Genomic DNA, 16,405 nt, shown 5'->3' with positions numbered 1-16,405 from the left:
GTTTAAGAAAGTCCACAAGTTATCAACATGGCAGAAATGTAATATTGGCCGAGCTGGGTAAAAGGAAATATTTTGGATCTTCCTTCTACTTTGGCTGAATGGATGTTTCTTAGATCTACTCATTATTCTTGGTCAAGGAAGGTGTCATTAATTCTGGTTGACATAAATTCTGCTATATGTGCAACACATTTGCTGACCCTACTCAGACCCTATTCTCATTCAAAATACGTTAGTTAATTACAAGAGGGGCCTTCTAAGAGTTGAGGTAAAATATATAACTACTACAAGAAAAGAAAACTCAAAGCATTTCCTCTAGTACATTCATATTACCATGAAATACCCCAAGATCTTGAAACTATCAGAGATATGTTTCAAAGTCAAAACATGACTTTCACCTTTGAAAAGTATCATATTTAATTGTCACAACATCTCTATGAAGTACTACCATCCCTAGTTTTACCACCCCTAATTTATAGATGAGGACACCGAGAATTTAAAATGTTTAATACTCTGTTCCTAGGGCACACAGAAAAAGTAATATTTGCTATTATAGAAATTTTTCTTATTTTTCTTTTTCACATCATTGACATTACATATATGTCAACTACAATTCACTTCTATATTGCTCACTATTTAACAAGAATTCCTAGGTCTGTCCTCTATACCACATTGTTATTCTAATTATTCATATAATTACATTAAATACTGCTACCTATAGGCTTATTTATTTTACTCATTTCAGTCATAATATTGGCATTTTTTAATCCTGCAAAAAAAATAAAAATACAAAGTGTATTTTTATACCCACCACATAGAATTAGCAAATGTTATATTTCCTTCAAATTGCTTTTTTTTTTTTTAAAGAAATAAGCATTACAGATTTAGTCCAAGACCCCTTCATACCTCCTTTTCCAGTTCTATTCTCTTTCCTTCTTCCCCAAACACTAAAATTGCCATTAATTTGATGTGTATTCTCATTTATATACTATCCCTTTACTAAATATCCTTGTGTCTATGTATGAATATAAAGTTGTTTTATGTGGCTTTTACATTTATAAAAATGGCATTATACTTTTCACATGTATTTTTCTGTAATTTATTTCACCATTTTCATTTATAGTATTTATAATCAGAGAAGTATTTACTTCATTATAAGAAATAATAGCAGGAGAACTATTGTAACAGTTGTCTCCCACATTTAAACATTTTGTTTATGTAAAGTTTATTGTAGAAACCCCCTGTAATTTGTTTTAAATCAACTTCACTATTTTTATATTTTCTAAGCAGAATATATTTATGTAAAAAAAAAAAAACTTTGTCAAACTTAAACTATAGGTTCAAGTCTTTTATATATTAGTGTCATATCCATTTCAACCAGGCTTTCAAGAAAGTAAATGCATTTGCTATCATAGAAAAATTGGAATATCTTTATAGTCATATACCTGAAATCGTATTGTTTCATGAATTTAGTCTACTAATCTACACTTGTGCCACAGATACTCAAAGAGTGAAAAGTAGTGACAATCTTACCAACAATTATTCTCATCTTAATCATATTATCATTCTTACAAATTATGTAATCAGTAACTCTGCTTTAACTATAAAAGTGGTGGGTAAACCTAGAACAAATATCATAGTTAACCATTAGAGTCAGAAATGAGACTAGGATTCCCACTATTATTCAACATTTTTCTGAGGATCATAACAAATGCAACAAGACAGGAAACAAAAAATCATGTAGTGTACATACTGGAAGAAAAAAGCCAATCTGTCATTTGCTAATTATATTGTTTACCAGAAATGTTCAGACCAACCAAAAAATGACTAGAACAAGAGACCTTAGTAATATTCAGTCTTCATATTTGTTTTGTTAGACTCACACAATGTTTTTAGAATATGTTTTAGTTTCTAATTTAAAAATTGGAATACATCAATTAAAAGTCTGATTTCCAGTGACTGTTTCTCAAGAGTAAGTTTGGTAACACAGAGCCTGAATCATGCACAGCAGCAATTGCCTGTAGCTGTTTTTTGATAGGACATATGGTTTCTAAAAGTTCACTCAGTCCTCTCCTGCACCACTTATTGGTTTTATCTGTCTTTTAAAATCATCTGAATTTTCAGTGCTGCCAAAAAAAGGTAATAATTGGTAGATGGTACGTAAGAATGTAAAATTTCTAATTTGGTAAATGACTCCAAAAACAAATATAAATGGTAAAATATTTTAAATATTTGAGATAAAAAGTTAAATTTCTAAAAATCCTGAAAATCAACAGATTAAAAAAAGCAATTCTGTAGAAAAGTGAGCTAAAGGTAATGAATAAGCAATTCTTTTAAAAAACACAAATGACCAGTAAATTAATGGGAGCTACAAATTAAAACACCAGCGTAGCATGCTTTGCCCATTGGATTTATGGAGTTTTTTTTTTTTTTTTTTCATTATAATATCCAGTACTTTCAAGAAATTAAAAACTGGTCATTTGTTATTGGGGGGAGTTTATTTTGGCAATATTTATCAATATTTTAAATATATATGCCTTCAATATAGAATTTCACTTCTATGATTAATCCCATGGAAACGTTCACACATAGGCACCAAGATACCTCTCTCTCTCTCTCTCTCTATATATATATATGCATATATATCTCTCCCTATATATATGTGTAAGGAAATTTTTTCATTACTGAGCCATTAGTGATCCTACCTACAGCATCATATTTATGCTTCAGGTCCCCCTTAAACAGTACTCCAACCCAGGGGTTTTCTGAGTGGTCTGTGTCCCCAAAGGAGGATTCAATTGGATAGTATTAAACAGGAAAGTAAATAAGGTTGGTTCTCTAAATTAAGGGAGCTTGGGGGTGGTCTAAACTAACCCAAGAATGGAAAGGAGTCTATGGAGGTAGGGCACAAAAGATGTGGACCTCGGATGAGGATGGATGTGTTGAGTACACAGGAGAACTGGCCATTAAGAACCAGGGTCTGTGGAAGTTAATTCAAACCGTGTAATAGCGGGATTAACAGTATTAGTGGCAACCGCTATGGATTAATTTTCAGATCCCTACCATTTTCCTGGATGGAGATAATCTCCTGGGTTCTAGTACTATCCAGTGAAGATTGGATGGGAGCCTAAATACTGACTGATATTAGAGTGAACATATTTTCTGCTAAATTGGGGAGCTGGCAGGCCGGCCCGTGGCTCACTCGGTAGAGTGCGCTGCTGATAACACCAAGGCCACAGGTTCGGATCCTATATAGGGATGGCCAGTTTGCTCACTGGCTGAGCATGGTGCTGACAACACCAAGCCAAGGGTTGAGATCCTCTTACCGGTCATCTTTTTAAAATAAATAAATAAATAAATAAATAAATAAATAAATTGGGGAGCTGGCTGTTTAGCTCACTTGATGCTGGTAACACCAAGGTCCAGGGTTCAATCCCTGTACAGGCCAGACGCAAAAAATGAATAGGGATATTTGGAAAGAGAAAAGGGGTTAATTACGCCAAGACAACCAGCACAGACTGGGACATTGTCACCCCATTGGTAACAAATTTCTTATCTACATTGGAAAACAGGAGAAATAGGGGCACATATATGGATGTTATTGTATATAGAAAAATAAATGCTACATTTCTTGTATCTTGAGTGTCATAGAACAACTTGTATCATTATCTTTATAATAGCAAAAAAATTATAAACCTAAATATCTTAAATAGTCTATTAACAACTGAATTACAAAATTCTCTATACCCATGACAAACACTGATGTAGATTTATATGTACAGACATGGAAAGATAACTACAATATAATGAAGTGATAAAAGGTTCTCTCTGGTTTTGTGCCAGGTCAACTTGGCCATACTGGACCTGTGTTTTCCAGAATTCCATGCCCTTTATGATATTGGGTGAGAACTGGCCAAAACAGAAATTTACCTGAGATTCGGGGTGAGGAAGTAGTACATTAGACATTACTCTCTGAAGGTCCTCATGGTTAGACAGGGTGTCTTATCTGCAGTATTACTATTTTTAGGATTCCAATTTAGAAATCCTAGCCAGCTATTAATTGTATTTCAATATTCATGTGATTTTTTTCAAGGAGAACATTTTCAAAATTACCAGGCATTAATGGTGCAAAAAAAAACCACACACAAGGGCCGAGCTCGTGGTGCACTCGGTAGAGTGCTGCGCTGGGAGCACGGCAACGCTCCCGTCGCGGGTTCGGATCCTATATAGGAATGACCGGTGCACTACTGGCTGAGTACCCGTCACGAAAGAATGAAAAAAAAAAACCACACACAAAAAACAACATCCTCTTTCCTTCATTATGGAATGGTCTCCATTAGCGTCTTCAAAGCATTTTTCTTTTTTCCAGGAAAGTGTAGTCCCTACTTGTAGGAAAATTGTAATGTGTCCATGTCTTAAATTGCAATTAGAGACAAAATAGGATAGAACCTAGGTCTCCAAGTCATAATACTGCATCTACCACATATAGCTTTGTCACAAAACTGAGTTATTAAAATGATTGCTTTTTCATAAATAAGAATACATATTATCATTCATCACATAAAACGTGATTACAGAAAACATTTAAACATTTGTGAAAAATCAGGGGAAAAACTAGCTTTCTGGAGCATGAATCCAGTGGCTCAAATAACGCTGTCAGGATCCTTGTGTCTCCAGCTCAGTTTTCTTCTTTGGGTTGGCCTCCTTCTCACAGAGCCTACTCATATCACTGTAGCATCAGGCCTACATTCTAGAAATGTAGCGATATCAGCCCAAAGAGCATTTCTTTTGCTTAAAAATTCCAGGGACCTGGGGAAATCCTCTCATTGCCTGAGTCACCTGTCTATCCTTGAACCAATCACTATGGGCAGAGGGAAACAGTGTTCTGATTGGTTATACCAGAGTCATGTAAGGTCAGACCCACACAATCCCCCTGTATTGAAAATGGAGGAAGGATTGGTTTGCAAAGAAAAATCAGGCTGCTGTTCCAAAAAGAAGAGGCAAAAGCAACGAATTTTTTTCATAGCTACTGGGAAAACTAGGAAATTATGACAAATTTTATATTTAAAGAAACAGTAAAAATCATAAAAGGGATTTGATAAATAGGTGTATAGTGAAAAATAACCTGGGAATCATTAGTATGAGAAGTTTTAGTGTAAATGAACTTTTCTGTGGAATCAAAGAAATCTGATTGTGAGGATCAAAAATAGATTGGAAATGATAAAATATATATGATTACAAATAATCTGTTGTCATTTGGGAGGTGTCTACATATTTTCCTACAATTTCCCTCCCACGCACACTGTCTACCACCAGACTTTGTTAAAATGTGTGAAGGTTTCTAGGAGAACAATTTCTAGTCTTGTTGCTATGGTTCCCAGGTGAGTTGCTAGTGGAAAAACAAGGACACCACTGTTATTTTTTTTACAGAGTATCCTGTACAGCTAAGAAATTACTTGACAGCACAGGAGCAGATTTTAAACCACTATTTCTATTATTGCAACCCAGTTCTCCACTTTTATTTTATTATTTTTTTTTTTTAAAAAAAGATGACCGGTAAGGGGATCTTAACCCTTGACTTGGTGTTGTCAGCACCACGCTCAGCCAGTGAGCGAACCGGCCATCCCTATATGGGATCCAAACCCGGGGCCTTGGTGTTATCAGCACCGCACTCTCCCGAGTGAGCCACGGGCCGGCCCCAGTTCTCCACTTTTATTTTCTGCTTCAGTATTCCAAAACTCTTGCTCTAAAGTACATGTTATGAAAATTATCATTTATCTCATTATAGATTTGTTAAAGAGAGTAAAAAAAATTATATTTTTAAATTTATTAATCAATAAGATAAACTTCAGGATGTGTGTTGATATTTAAAACAGAAAAAATGAATTAAATATAAGTAGCTCACTTCTTGGTTTTTAAAGATACTGACATCTTAGGAGTTTACAAGAATCTCAGCCTTTCATTCAAAACTAGTCTAGAGGAAGCATATATGTTTCCGTATTGGGATAATGAACTCTTTCTTCCAGAGTCATCTAAATTATTTTCCAGAACCAAATAAATGGCCCCCATCTCAGTGTTAAGAGCTGTGAAAGCAAGTGTCAACTTCAGTAATTTAGTTGATACCTTTTCACATTTAAGTGTATAGTACATGTATAAATTATACTCGATAGCCTAAAATTTAAAAATCTTAACAAATAAATAAGCATGGTTATCAGTTTTAATTAAAGACATGCCAGAATAGGTATTCTTGAGTTAAACCTTATCAAAATAGCTGCTTATGACCATAGTGCCAGGAATATCATACTGAAAAATTGTTTACATAATTAAAGGAGAGTAATAAAGCATCAGGAGCTAAGGTTGTAGTGGGAAACTAATTAAAAGATGTTTTGCTCATTCCATAGTGATTATACCATTAGACTTTGTATTAGTCCATTTCTGTTGATTTAAGAAACAGGGTAATTTATAAAGAAATGATATCTATTGCTTATAGCTCTGGAGGCTGGGAAATCCAAAGTCTTGGGAACATATTTGGTGAGGGCCTTCTTTAGAGGGTGGTGACAGCAATGCAGGGTGTCAAACGGCAGATGTCTGAGCAGAGAGAGAGCTAACCTCCTCACTGGCTCTCCTTTCAAAGCCATCAGAACCACACCCATGACCATCATCAAACCATAATGGATTAACCCATTCACATAATGGACCCCATTCAGGGTCCTCATAATCTAATCAACTCTTCATGGCCCCACCTTTCAATTACCATAATAGGATTTCCTACCCTCTTAACACTGTCACAGTGGGGATTAAATTTCAACAGGAGCTTCGGGGGGACAAACATATCTAAACTATATCAGACTTGTCTGATATAAATACCTTTGAATGCAACATAATATACTTGAACACTTTTACATGCTTTTGTAAACAGTGTTGGTGAAACTTTGGGGTCATTTTAGTCTCTTGATGGCAGGGCCAGAGACTTATTATAGGGTATATTTGTGGTTTTGCCACCTAATATCCATTTTGCCTTTCTTCTGGTTTCAGCATATCAATTTTTGGGGGTGGGAAGAACTTTCCTCCTGCCATTGAGTTTTGTTTTGATTGTCAGTAAAGCTGACTCTCCTAATTTGGTGGTGTCATGATTTTTTTAGTATAGCAGTTGTGATGGTTAATTTTATGTGTCAACTCAACTGGGCCATGGGGTACCCAGACACTTGGCCAACCATTGTTCTGTGTGTGTGTGTGAGGGTGTTTCTGGATGAGAATAACATTTGAATTGATGATACATCCATACAATGCACTATTATTCAGCACTAAAAAGAAATGAGCTTTGAAAAGACATGGAGGAAACAAATGCATATTGCTAAGTGAAAGAAGTCAATCCAATGTGAAAAGGCTACATACTGTAAGATTCCAACTATATGACATTCTGGAAAAGGCAAAATTATGGAGACAGTAAGAAGATAAGTGGCTGCCAGGAGTTAGGGAGGAGGGAAGGATGAACAGGTGGAACACAGAGGATCTTTAGGGCAATGAAACTACTCTGTATGATACAGTAATGGTGGATATATGACATTATACATTTGTGAAAACTCATAGAATGTACAACACAGAGTGAACCCTAATTTAAACCATGGACTTTGGGTTATAATGATGTGTCAGTGATGGTTTATTGATTGTAACAAATGTACCACATTGATAGGTGATGTTGACGGTCAGGAAAGCTGGAAAGGGGGCATATGGGAACTCTCATACTTAACACTCAGTTTTTCTGTGAACCTAAAACTGCTCTAAAAAATAGTCCTAATTTAAAAAATAATGGAGGAGAAATAAAGACTTCCTTAGACACACACACACAACACACACACACACACACACCTCGCACATACAAACTCACAGCTGGGCTCAAAAACAAAATAAACATGCCCATAGACCAGAAATGGAGCACTATATCAAAGTGGTGAGTGGAACTGGAGCCATGACCTGCTGGACTGTGGGGTTGGAGGCAGGCAGAGGTGACAAGGAGGCAGAGGTGACAAGGAGTTTAGCTCTTGTGGGATAACAGGTAAAAAATGCTCATCTTGAAAAAGGGAATAAGAGTAGATCAATGCTTGAAGCCAGAGGCTAAGGAAGAATTGCCCTATCCATGAAACAGGCTGAAAACAAAGAATAAACTTTTTTTAAAAAGCAAGCAAGCAAACAAATAAAAAACTCTGCCTCCCTCTGGGGAGCTGTGGGTCTAGGAAGACAGAAGGGTAACGATAGAGCTATATGACCAGTTACTGAATGAACTGGCCCTTGACTTAGTGACTGGATCTATGATATCCCAAATGCCAACACGGAACAGGAACCCCCAAACCCTAGGCTGGGAAATATCAGCACAAGAACAGAAGAAAGGAGGAATAAAAACAGAGTGAGAGAGAGATTTGTGAGATACCTACTCAAAATCATCCTGCAAATGGACTGAAGCACGTTGCCTATATAATGAATTCATAATGGTACAAGAGAAAGAGCAAGACAAATGGACACCACGTCGATAACCAGAGCACTGATGTCTGACTCTAGAAATTGACAACGAAAGGGAAAGTATTAAATATTTAGCCTGATTTTTCTATGTGAAAGTGTTCTAGAGTGAAAAATAGCAGAGTTAAAGAAGATGCTTTATGGAAGAATACGGCTAACGAGTATTTAATAAATGTTAGAATAATAAATCATTTTTTAACCTTAGGGAAAGAATTGAATTAGGCAGGATCATCAATGGATGAAACCATTAAATGATGGGTGGACAGCCTAACAATGGAGAGAGCATACTGCCTCACCTGTGCCCACCGATCAAACTTATCTGATCACAAAGTGTGGGACAATCAGTCGTGGTGTGCCTCCTGAAACCAACAACCCAACGTGAAGCACATGCATCACCCTTGGAGTATTTTTGTCAAAAAATGTTTATCCAGAATCTGATCACGTCTCTATAGCTAATTTCTTTTTACAAAAAATATGTGAGGAAAGAAGTTGAATGATACCACAAAGAAGCAAGCCAACAATTCCAGAATATGTGACATTTTATATTATGGAACAACTCACCTGACTTTTCTGAAAGACAGCTGCATGAAAATAAAGGGGTGGGGTAGGAAAAGGCAACAGCTTTATTTTAAAAGAAACTAAAGAGGCATAACAACCAAATGTAACAGATGGATGTCATTTGGACCTCAATTCTAGCAAATCAACTGCAACTAAAAACAGACAAAAAAAAAAAACAAAAAAAAAAACCAGCAATGAAAAACATTTTTAAGACAACTGGGGAAGTTGATTATGGTCTACATAATAGGTGATATCAAGAAGTTATTGTTAATTTTGTTAAGTATGATAATGACATTGTGATTATATAAGAAAATAATCCATATATTCTTAGAGATGGTTAACTGAAGTTCTTAAGCAAAGAAAGAGGGAAAAAAGGATAGATGAGGCAAATGGGCAAAACTTAAGTTTTTGTTTAACCTGGATACTGGGAATATAGAAGTTCATGGTACCATCCTCCACACAACTGGTATTATGATTTTATTCTAAAAGAATTTATTTTTTTGTAAAAGTCTTTAAAAGATTTTAAAATTAGGTTGAATGATTGTTTGAGATCAAAGAAGTTTAAAAAGCATGATGCTAAATGAAATGCATGATCCTAGATTGGATCCTGGACTAGAAAAAAACTACTATAAAAGACATTATACAAAAATTTGAGTGAGGTCTATGGATTAATAGTATTGTATTAATGTTGCATATCTTGATTTTAACAGTCCTCCCATGGTTATGTGAGTGTCCTTGTTCTTAGGGAATATACACTGAATTAAGAGTTGAAGGAACATCATATCTGCAACTTACTCTGCAGTGGTTAAGAATAATTCATGAGAGTGCATTTATATATACGAAGGGTCTTCAAAAAGTTCATGGAAAGATTAATATTATCTTTTAATTGCATTTTTCCATGAACTTTTTAAAGTGCCCCTGTGTGTGTGTGTGTGTGTGTGTGTGTGTGTGTGTGTAGAGAGAGAGAGAGAGAGAAAGAGAGAAAGCAAAATGTTAATTGGTGAACCTGAGTCTAAGTGAAGGTTTTTTTCATTATTCTTGCAAATTAACTAAGTTGAAATTATTTCAAAATGATAAGTTAAAAAAATAGTAACGACAAAAAAATTTGAAGGAATCATATCTTCTTAAAAAAGACAAATAAATTATTAAAAACAGGCAAATATTATACAATTCAAGAAAGAAAAAAGTACAAAAAGGAATCAATAAGCAATCTTTGAGGTACAAAACATAATCATCAAAATATAAAACAATGTATGGGAAAACTTGTTGGCTTGACACATTAAAAAGACAATTAAAGATTTGGAGGATAGTACTGAGAATTCAAACATAATATACCACAGAGATAAAGATAAAATGTATGAGAGGCCAGATAAGAGAAAGGAACAAAAATCCAACTGTAATTCCAAGGAGAGAATAAGAAGTATTCAAGAACATAAGTCTCAGCCCAAAAGTTTACACCTAGTATTGAGATGGACAAATTAAGTACATACCCAGACACATCCTAATGAAAGTGCATAATATTAAAATAAAAGGAAAATTTTAAGAGTTACCAGAGAAAAAGGATGCTATCTATAAAGTAACAATTAAACTTCACCAAAAAAAGCCTGTTCAGTGATACTAGATGACAGAGACAATTAAATATCTTCAAAGTGCTGAGAGAAAATTACTGTCAATCTACTAATCTCAATTCACCTAAACTATCAACAAGAATAGGATTACAAAAAGAAAAAAGAAAAAAGAAAAAAAAAGGACTGACCAGTTAGCTCACTTGGGAGAGCATGGTACTGATAACACCAAGGTCAAGGGTTTGAAAGGCCAGCAGCAAAAATAAATAAATAAACAAGATAGAAATAAAGATATTTGCAAACATACATACAATACAAAAGTTCACGACCAACCTCAGAACCTTACTGAAAAAAATCTGTTAAAGTCCTATTTATGCAAAAGAGTTTATCACCTACATACTCCACTAAAATAACTGTTAGTGTATAGTTAATAATATGGTGAAAGAATTTATTCATCTAAACAGCATCGTCTTGAGCAGACTTTCATTGCCAGCAGATCATTCCTGGTCCCTAACTCTCTGGAGCTTCTGTAATTTTTGCCCATTTCTTGTTGATTCTGTAACAGTCTTAATTTCTGTTGTTGAAAATCTTTAACTATATAAAAGTAATGGTATAGCTGAAAGAAACTGGAAAGTGAAAGAGGAGACAGAAGAGAAAGGGAAGGCAAGAAATTCTAATTTTTGAAACAGTCTAAGGTCTATGGGATAAGAAATGGAGATGTAAGTAACTAACAAAAGAACTAAAACTTATAGAAATTGGGAGGAGGGAGGACGAAAGGGTGGGGGAAGTTTATATAGCATAACTGAGCTACATCCTCATAGTTTACAAAGGGGGTTCAACAGATATTGCCTAAACTTAAATTAAGAAATAGGGTTATAAGCATATTATTTAGAATTCTGGAGGTAACTTACCAGAAGACCTAGAATCAGAAAGGGTTAAAGTCAGTTGCCTGTGAGAAGTGAGATTGGGGGTGGGGAATAGGAAGATTTGGTTTTTCTTCAAATGTTTTCCTGTTAACTGTTTGAATTTTAAACCTTGTACTTAGTTATTACTTTACTAATTTTAAAAGTAGAGAACATTAAAGTGGCCTTCCTGCCTTGACTCACGGGGATCCCTATGTAAGAATTCTTGACTTTGGTTACATTTTTGCTTTGATATGAGAGAGATCTGGAAAAGTCTGGCACATGGAAATTTCAATATTACTTTAATTGTTTGTGACTTTAAGAAGATAGGACCCCCCCATCCCCCCTTAATGGAGACTAATCTTTTTATCTTGGCCTTCAGGCTCTCCCTAATCACACCCCATATTACCCACTCTACCTTATCAGTTACCACAGCCCCACACATACGTCTCTGCCCTATTCCAGCTAGTCTCCCTTCTATCCTCATATGCATAGTTATTATGAATTTTAATAATTTTTGTACATTTTCTGATAGACTGTGAGCTCCTGGAATGCAAGGCCCATGACTACACAATCAATAAATAATTATTGAATTAATAAATTTGATTGCTTTGCAGTTTTGCTTTTTCTCTATTTCTCTAGAACCCTCCTGCCCCCATCTGCCTCTCACCCACTTCAATCTCTTTCTTCTCTAAATTCCTCCCACCAATACCCTAATCCATTCATGGAGCAAATATATAAAATGCCTACTTCATGCTGGGTCTGTGCCAGGCCTAGGAGACAAAGAGATGAACAAGGTAGACACAGTCACTGTCCAGATATGAAGCAGCAATCTAATTATAATTATTAAGGTGCTTCAGAGTATGAAATGCTCCTGAATTCTCTAATTGAATTAATCGTCAAATATTTCTTAAGGAGGTGCAAAGAAATATTCATAGTTTAGATGGAAAGGAAAGAGAAAAGATGAAGATAAAAAGATACTGTATACACACACAAAAAAGATAAAATGGAAGGCAGGAAAGCACAGTACATTCGAGCATCACTGAATTTAATAGAGGTAGTACAGGTAGGGAAGTATTAGTCATAGTCCAGAACAATTGATTTGTGTCCAGTTGTGCAGATTTTTTTTTCTGAAAGAAACTTTTTGAAGTTGAGGATTACAAATCATATACTTCTGTTTTGGCTTCAATAATAAAAACTTTGGGAATTAAACTTAGCCTGGAAAGCAGATGTTAAGCATATGAGTGCATCTGCTATTTGTTCTGTTCTGGATCAACTCTATTTGGTCATTATTCCTGACATATATGCACTTAACTAGCTATTTAGAACTTACAATGCTGAGAGAGTCCAGGGACAGATACTATCATTTCATTTTACAGTTGAGAAAACTAAACATCTAGGAGTTTTGTCACTTGTTTTAGGAAAACTTTACAGGCTTGAAGATTATTTATTAGAGAAACCAACACGTGTATGGCAGAGACTGCTGGTTTCCTACCAAAGAATTTGTCCACGTCCTAATCTCCTGAACCTGTGAAAATGTTACTTTCCAAAAGGGATTTGCTGATGTGATTAAGCTAAATAAACATCTCAAGATGAGGAGATTGTCTTGGTTTATCCATGGGGAGCCAGTGAAATCACAAGGGGCTTTATAAAGAGGGAGGTCAAGGTCAGAGTTAGCGAAGGAACAGTGACAACAGGAGCAGAGGTCGGAGTGATGCCATTGCTGGAATGGAGCCAGGAGCCGAGGAATGCGGATAGCCTCTACAATCTGGACAAGGTAAGGAATCGATATTCTCCAAGAGCCTTCAGAAGGAATGCAGCCCTGCCAACACCTTAAGGTCAAGACCATTCTCGGACTCTTGACCACCAGAACTGTAGAATAAATCTGTGTTGTTTTAAGCCATTACATTCGTGGTAATTCATTACAGCAGTCATGGGAAACTAATACACAGCTTTACCATTTGGGGCAGTCCACGTTCCTTTCTCCATCCCTGACTTGGAGGGTAAGGGCACACCGGTCAATTATATACTCTCGCGCAGGACACTGAATCTTGAGGAAGTAAGGTAGTACAGAATTAGGAATTACTCACGGAGATGGTGGCAGGAGCAGCCAGACTGTTTCTGTGACATGACCTTGCCTTTGTTCCCCGCAGCCATTTTCCTCGGTCCCTATCCATTTTCTGTGCCTGATTCACTGGTTTTCCTGTTGATTCTATTAGCTACTCTACATACTACCAATCAGTTTTCTGCTTTCTGTTGCTTATAGCCAAGAGCTCTAATTTAGAGAGCCATGTAATTAATGTGTGCATGTTTTAATATTCCTACTATATTCTCAGTCTTATTAGGGCAGGACCATTGTTTAATTCATCTTTGTACCCATAGCTTGTGTATCTAGTGTCTGGGGCTCAATATATACTTCTTGAATAAAAGAAGAAAACAGCTACATTGTGATACTATTTGATAGTAAGGGGTGATTGTAGGAGCAGGCTTTAAGTTTATATGAAAGAGTTAGAATTAAATGAAGACTTTAAAGTTAGGCAGGATTTCTTTTGGCCAGATGAGGAATGAGGTGTTCTAAGCAACAGACGAGGAATGAGGTGTTCTAAGCAATAAACCACAGGTAGCAGACCTTACTTATTTCTTTATAAGCATGCAGGTTAAGATCTTACCAATATATTATTTAAATTAAAAAAAATTTTTTTTGCGGATGGCTGGTACAAGGATCCGAACCCGTGACCTTCGTGTTATAAAATATTCATTATTTAATGAAATCAACATTAAGCAGAAGTCAACATTAAGCAGAAGACTCAATCTATTAAACTCACGTGGGCCAGGGCTTACCAATGTCTGGCATGTGGGGCAACTTTGCTATCATCTGCAAATTCTATCATATCTAGAGAGGCCAGCCATGCAAATATCCTTTCAAGTTTTTACTGTGTAATATGTTAACCGCTATCACTTATTGCATAGAATGCACAATGCACTGTGCTACGCATCTTCTACACTTAATCTTATTTAATCCTCATTACCAATCCTATGATGTAGATATTATCTCCATTTTATAGATAAGAAAACTGAGGCTCGGAGAAGTCATACAGCTAGTAAGTAACAGCTAGGATTCTGACTGTAACCAATAATTTCATGTACTTACAATGCTTAATACACTTTAGGCTCAATAAATTTGATAGAGAGCAAGGCCTCTCAGCACCGAGCTCTTCTGTTGGATACACTAACAATAAGAAAAAAATCCCCAGTTGTACCAGCTGGACGCCAAGATCCCAGTCCATTTGTAGTGGGGCGCGGATGCTCCAGGACCACACGGCCAGTGCGCAGGCGCGCGCCTGCCCCGGCGGCTCCGGTCATGCTCCCGCTCTCCCTCCCTCCGCCCGCCCCTCCCCCGCCTTTCCCCGCCCCCTCCAGGTCCCGCCCCTTCCCTGTCCCCCTCCCGCGGCTTCGCCCTCCTCTGCCGCTTTCCCCTCCCTCTCCCTCCTCTCGCCACCCTCCAGGCCCCGCCTCGGCCCTCCAGGCCGCACCTCCTCCCTGCAGTCGCCCCGCGGCTCCGCTGGCGATCTGCGTGTTGCTGCGTCATCGCCAGTGGCCGGTTTGAATGAGACTCGTCGCGCCCGAGCCGCCGCCACCACCGCGCCTCCGCCCCAGCCTCCGACACCGCAGCTGCTTCTGGTCTCCTTCCCCGCGCCGCCCTCGCCAGGCCCAGCCCTCCTGCGCCGCCGCCTCCCCTCGCGCCCCGCCATGCCGCTCTACTCCGGTGAGCCCTCTGGTCGCCGCGCGCCCCGCTCCCGCGGCCCGGCGCAAGGCCTCCGCGTAGGCCTGACCTGCAGAGGCGGGCGCCCGGCCTGGGCCGCGGGAGGGCACCCTGGCACCTTCCTCGCTCCTTGCCGGGTCGGAGCCCTGGCACGCGTGGGAGCGCTTCCCCCTTGGGCCACCGGGTGGGTGGGGTGGGGGCGGGAGTGGAGATGGGGAAGCTTCTCGGAGTCGTGACTCTGCAGAACAAGTTTCTGTTGCTGTCCTAGCGTGCCGGCAAAGGTGAGGGTGTGTCCTGGGGCGCCGGCGACCAGGCTGCGGGCGCAGTGCGATTCCTTTGGGCTTCTCAGTGGTAGCTGCGGAAGGAGGGGAGGGATGGAGGGAGCCGGGTGTAAGGTAAGCATTCATCCTTCTCGGGGTAATCTCGATAGCTCCCCTTCGCCCGAGGCAGGTTGCAACCCTGTCTCTTTGCTTTGTTTTCGTTTCGTCAGACATTGTATAGACTTCTGTATCCGAAGCAGGATGTTCGCTTTAAGAGGTCGATGAGTACCCTTATCCGCGGGCGTCATTTCTTTTTGATTGGCGTTTGACAGGGGTTGTTGGCTTGGTGGTAGTCCAAGGTATTGGCTAGGGATCGCATCAGTTAATGTTTCCCAGTCTTATTCAAAATGGCACCTATAATCTGTGTGGTGTCTCCAGTTGGCTATGGATGTGTGATTTATTGACCATCTCCGACTCAACTCTGTCATAATTCCCTTATTGAAGATTCAGCATTTTCAAAGAATGAAGTGAATCAGAAGAGTCATGTTCGATCTCATGGTGGATTCCTGATGGTCTAGAGTCTTGAATCAAATGCTTATAGTAATTGCCCAACCCCTTTCTAAAGCCATAGCAAATTAACAGTAAAGTGGTCCTTGAAATATTCTGTTTATGCAATATAAATTTGAGGGGGCATTAATTAAGTAATGGCGGCAAATAAGGCTGTATGCTCATACTTAAACACATGTAGGTTCATACACTTATAACGAAAACAACCCTGCTCCCCTTTTGTCCTTTAAAAAATACCAGCACTCACAGGAATTTCTATCTTAAACATTGAGTTCTATC

The 16,405-nt window shown here is 38.0% G+C and overlaps 1 protein-coding gene across 2 annotated transcripts in view; it reads left to right on the top strand.

Moving 5' to 3' along the window:
• Positions 1–15,102: 15,102 nt before the first annotated feature.
• USP14 (ubiquitin specific peptidase 14) overlaps positions 15,103–16,405 on the top strand; it is a 44,137-nt gene continuing 42,834 nt past the window's right edge. For both annotated transcript variants that reach the window (XM_063076613.1, XM_063076610.1), the window contains exon 1: positions 15,103–15,302. In XM_063076613.1, the coding sequence (XP_062932683.1) occupies positions 15,287–15,302 (16 nt within the window). In that variant the 5' untranslated portion in view covers positions 15,103–15,286. The remainder of the gene's footprint in view (positions 15,303–16,405) is intronic.

Source organism: Cynocephalus volans, chromosome 13 (genome assembly GCF_027409185.1).
Source record: "Cynocephalus volans isolate mCynVol1 chromosome 13, mCynVol1.pri, whole genome shotgun sequence".
Taxonomy (NCBI): Eukaryota; Metazoa; Chordata; class Mammalia; order Dermoptera; family Cynocephalidae; genus Cynocephalus; species Cynocephalus volans.
The sequence above is the reverse complement of the archived record's forward strand: the minus strand, read 5'-3'. Positions and strand labels throughout refer to the sequence as shown.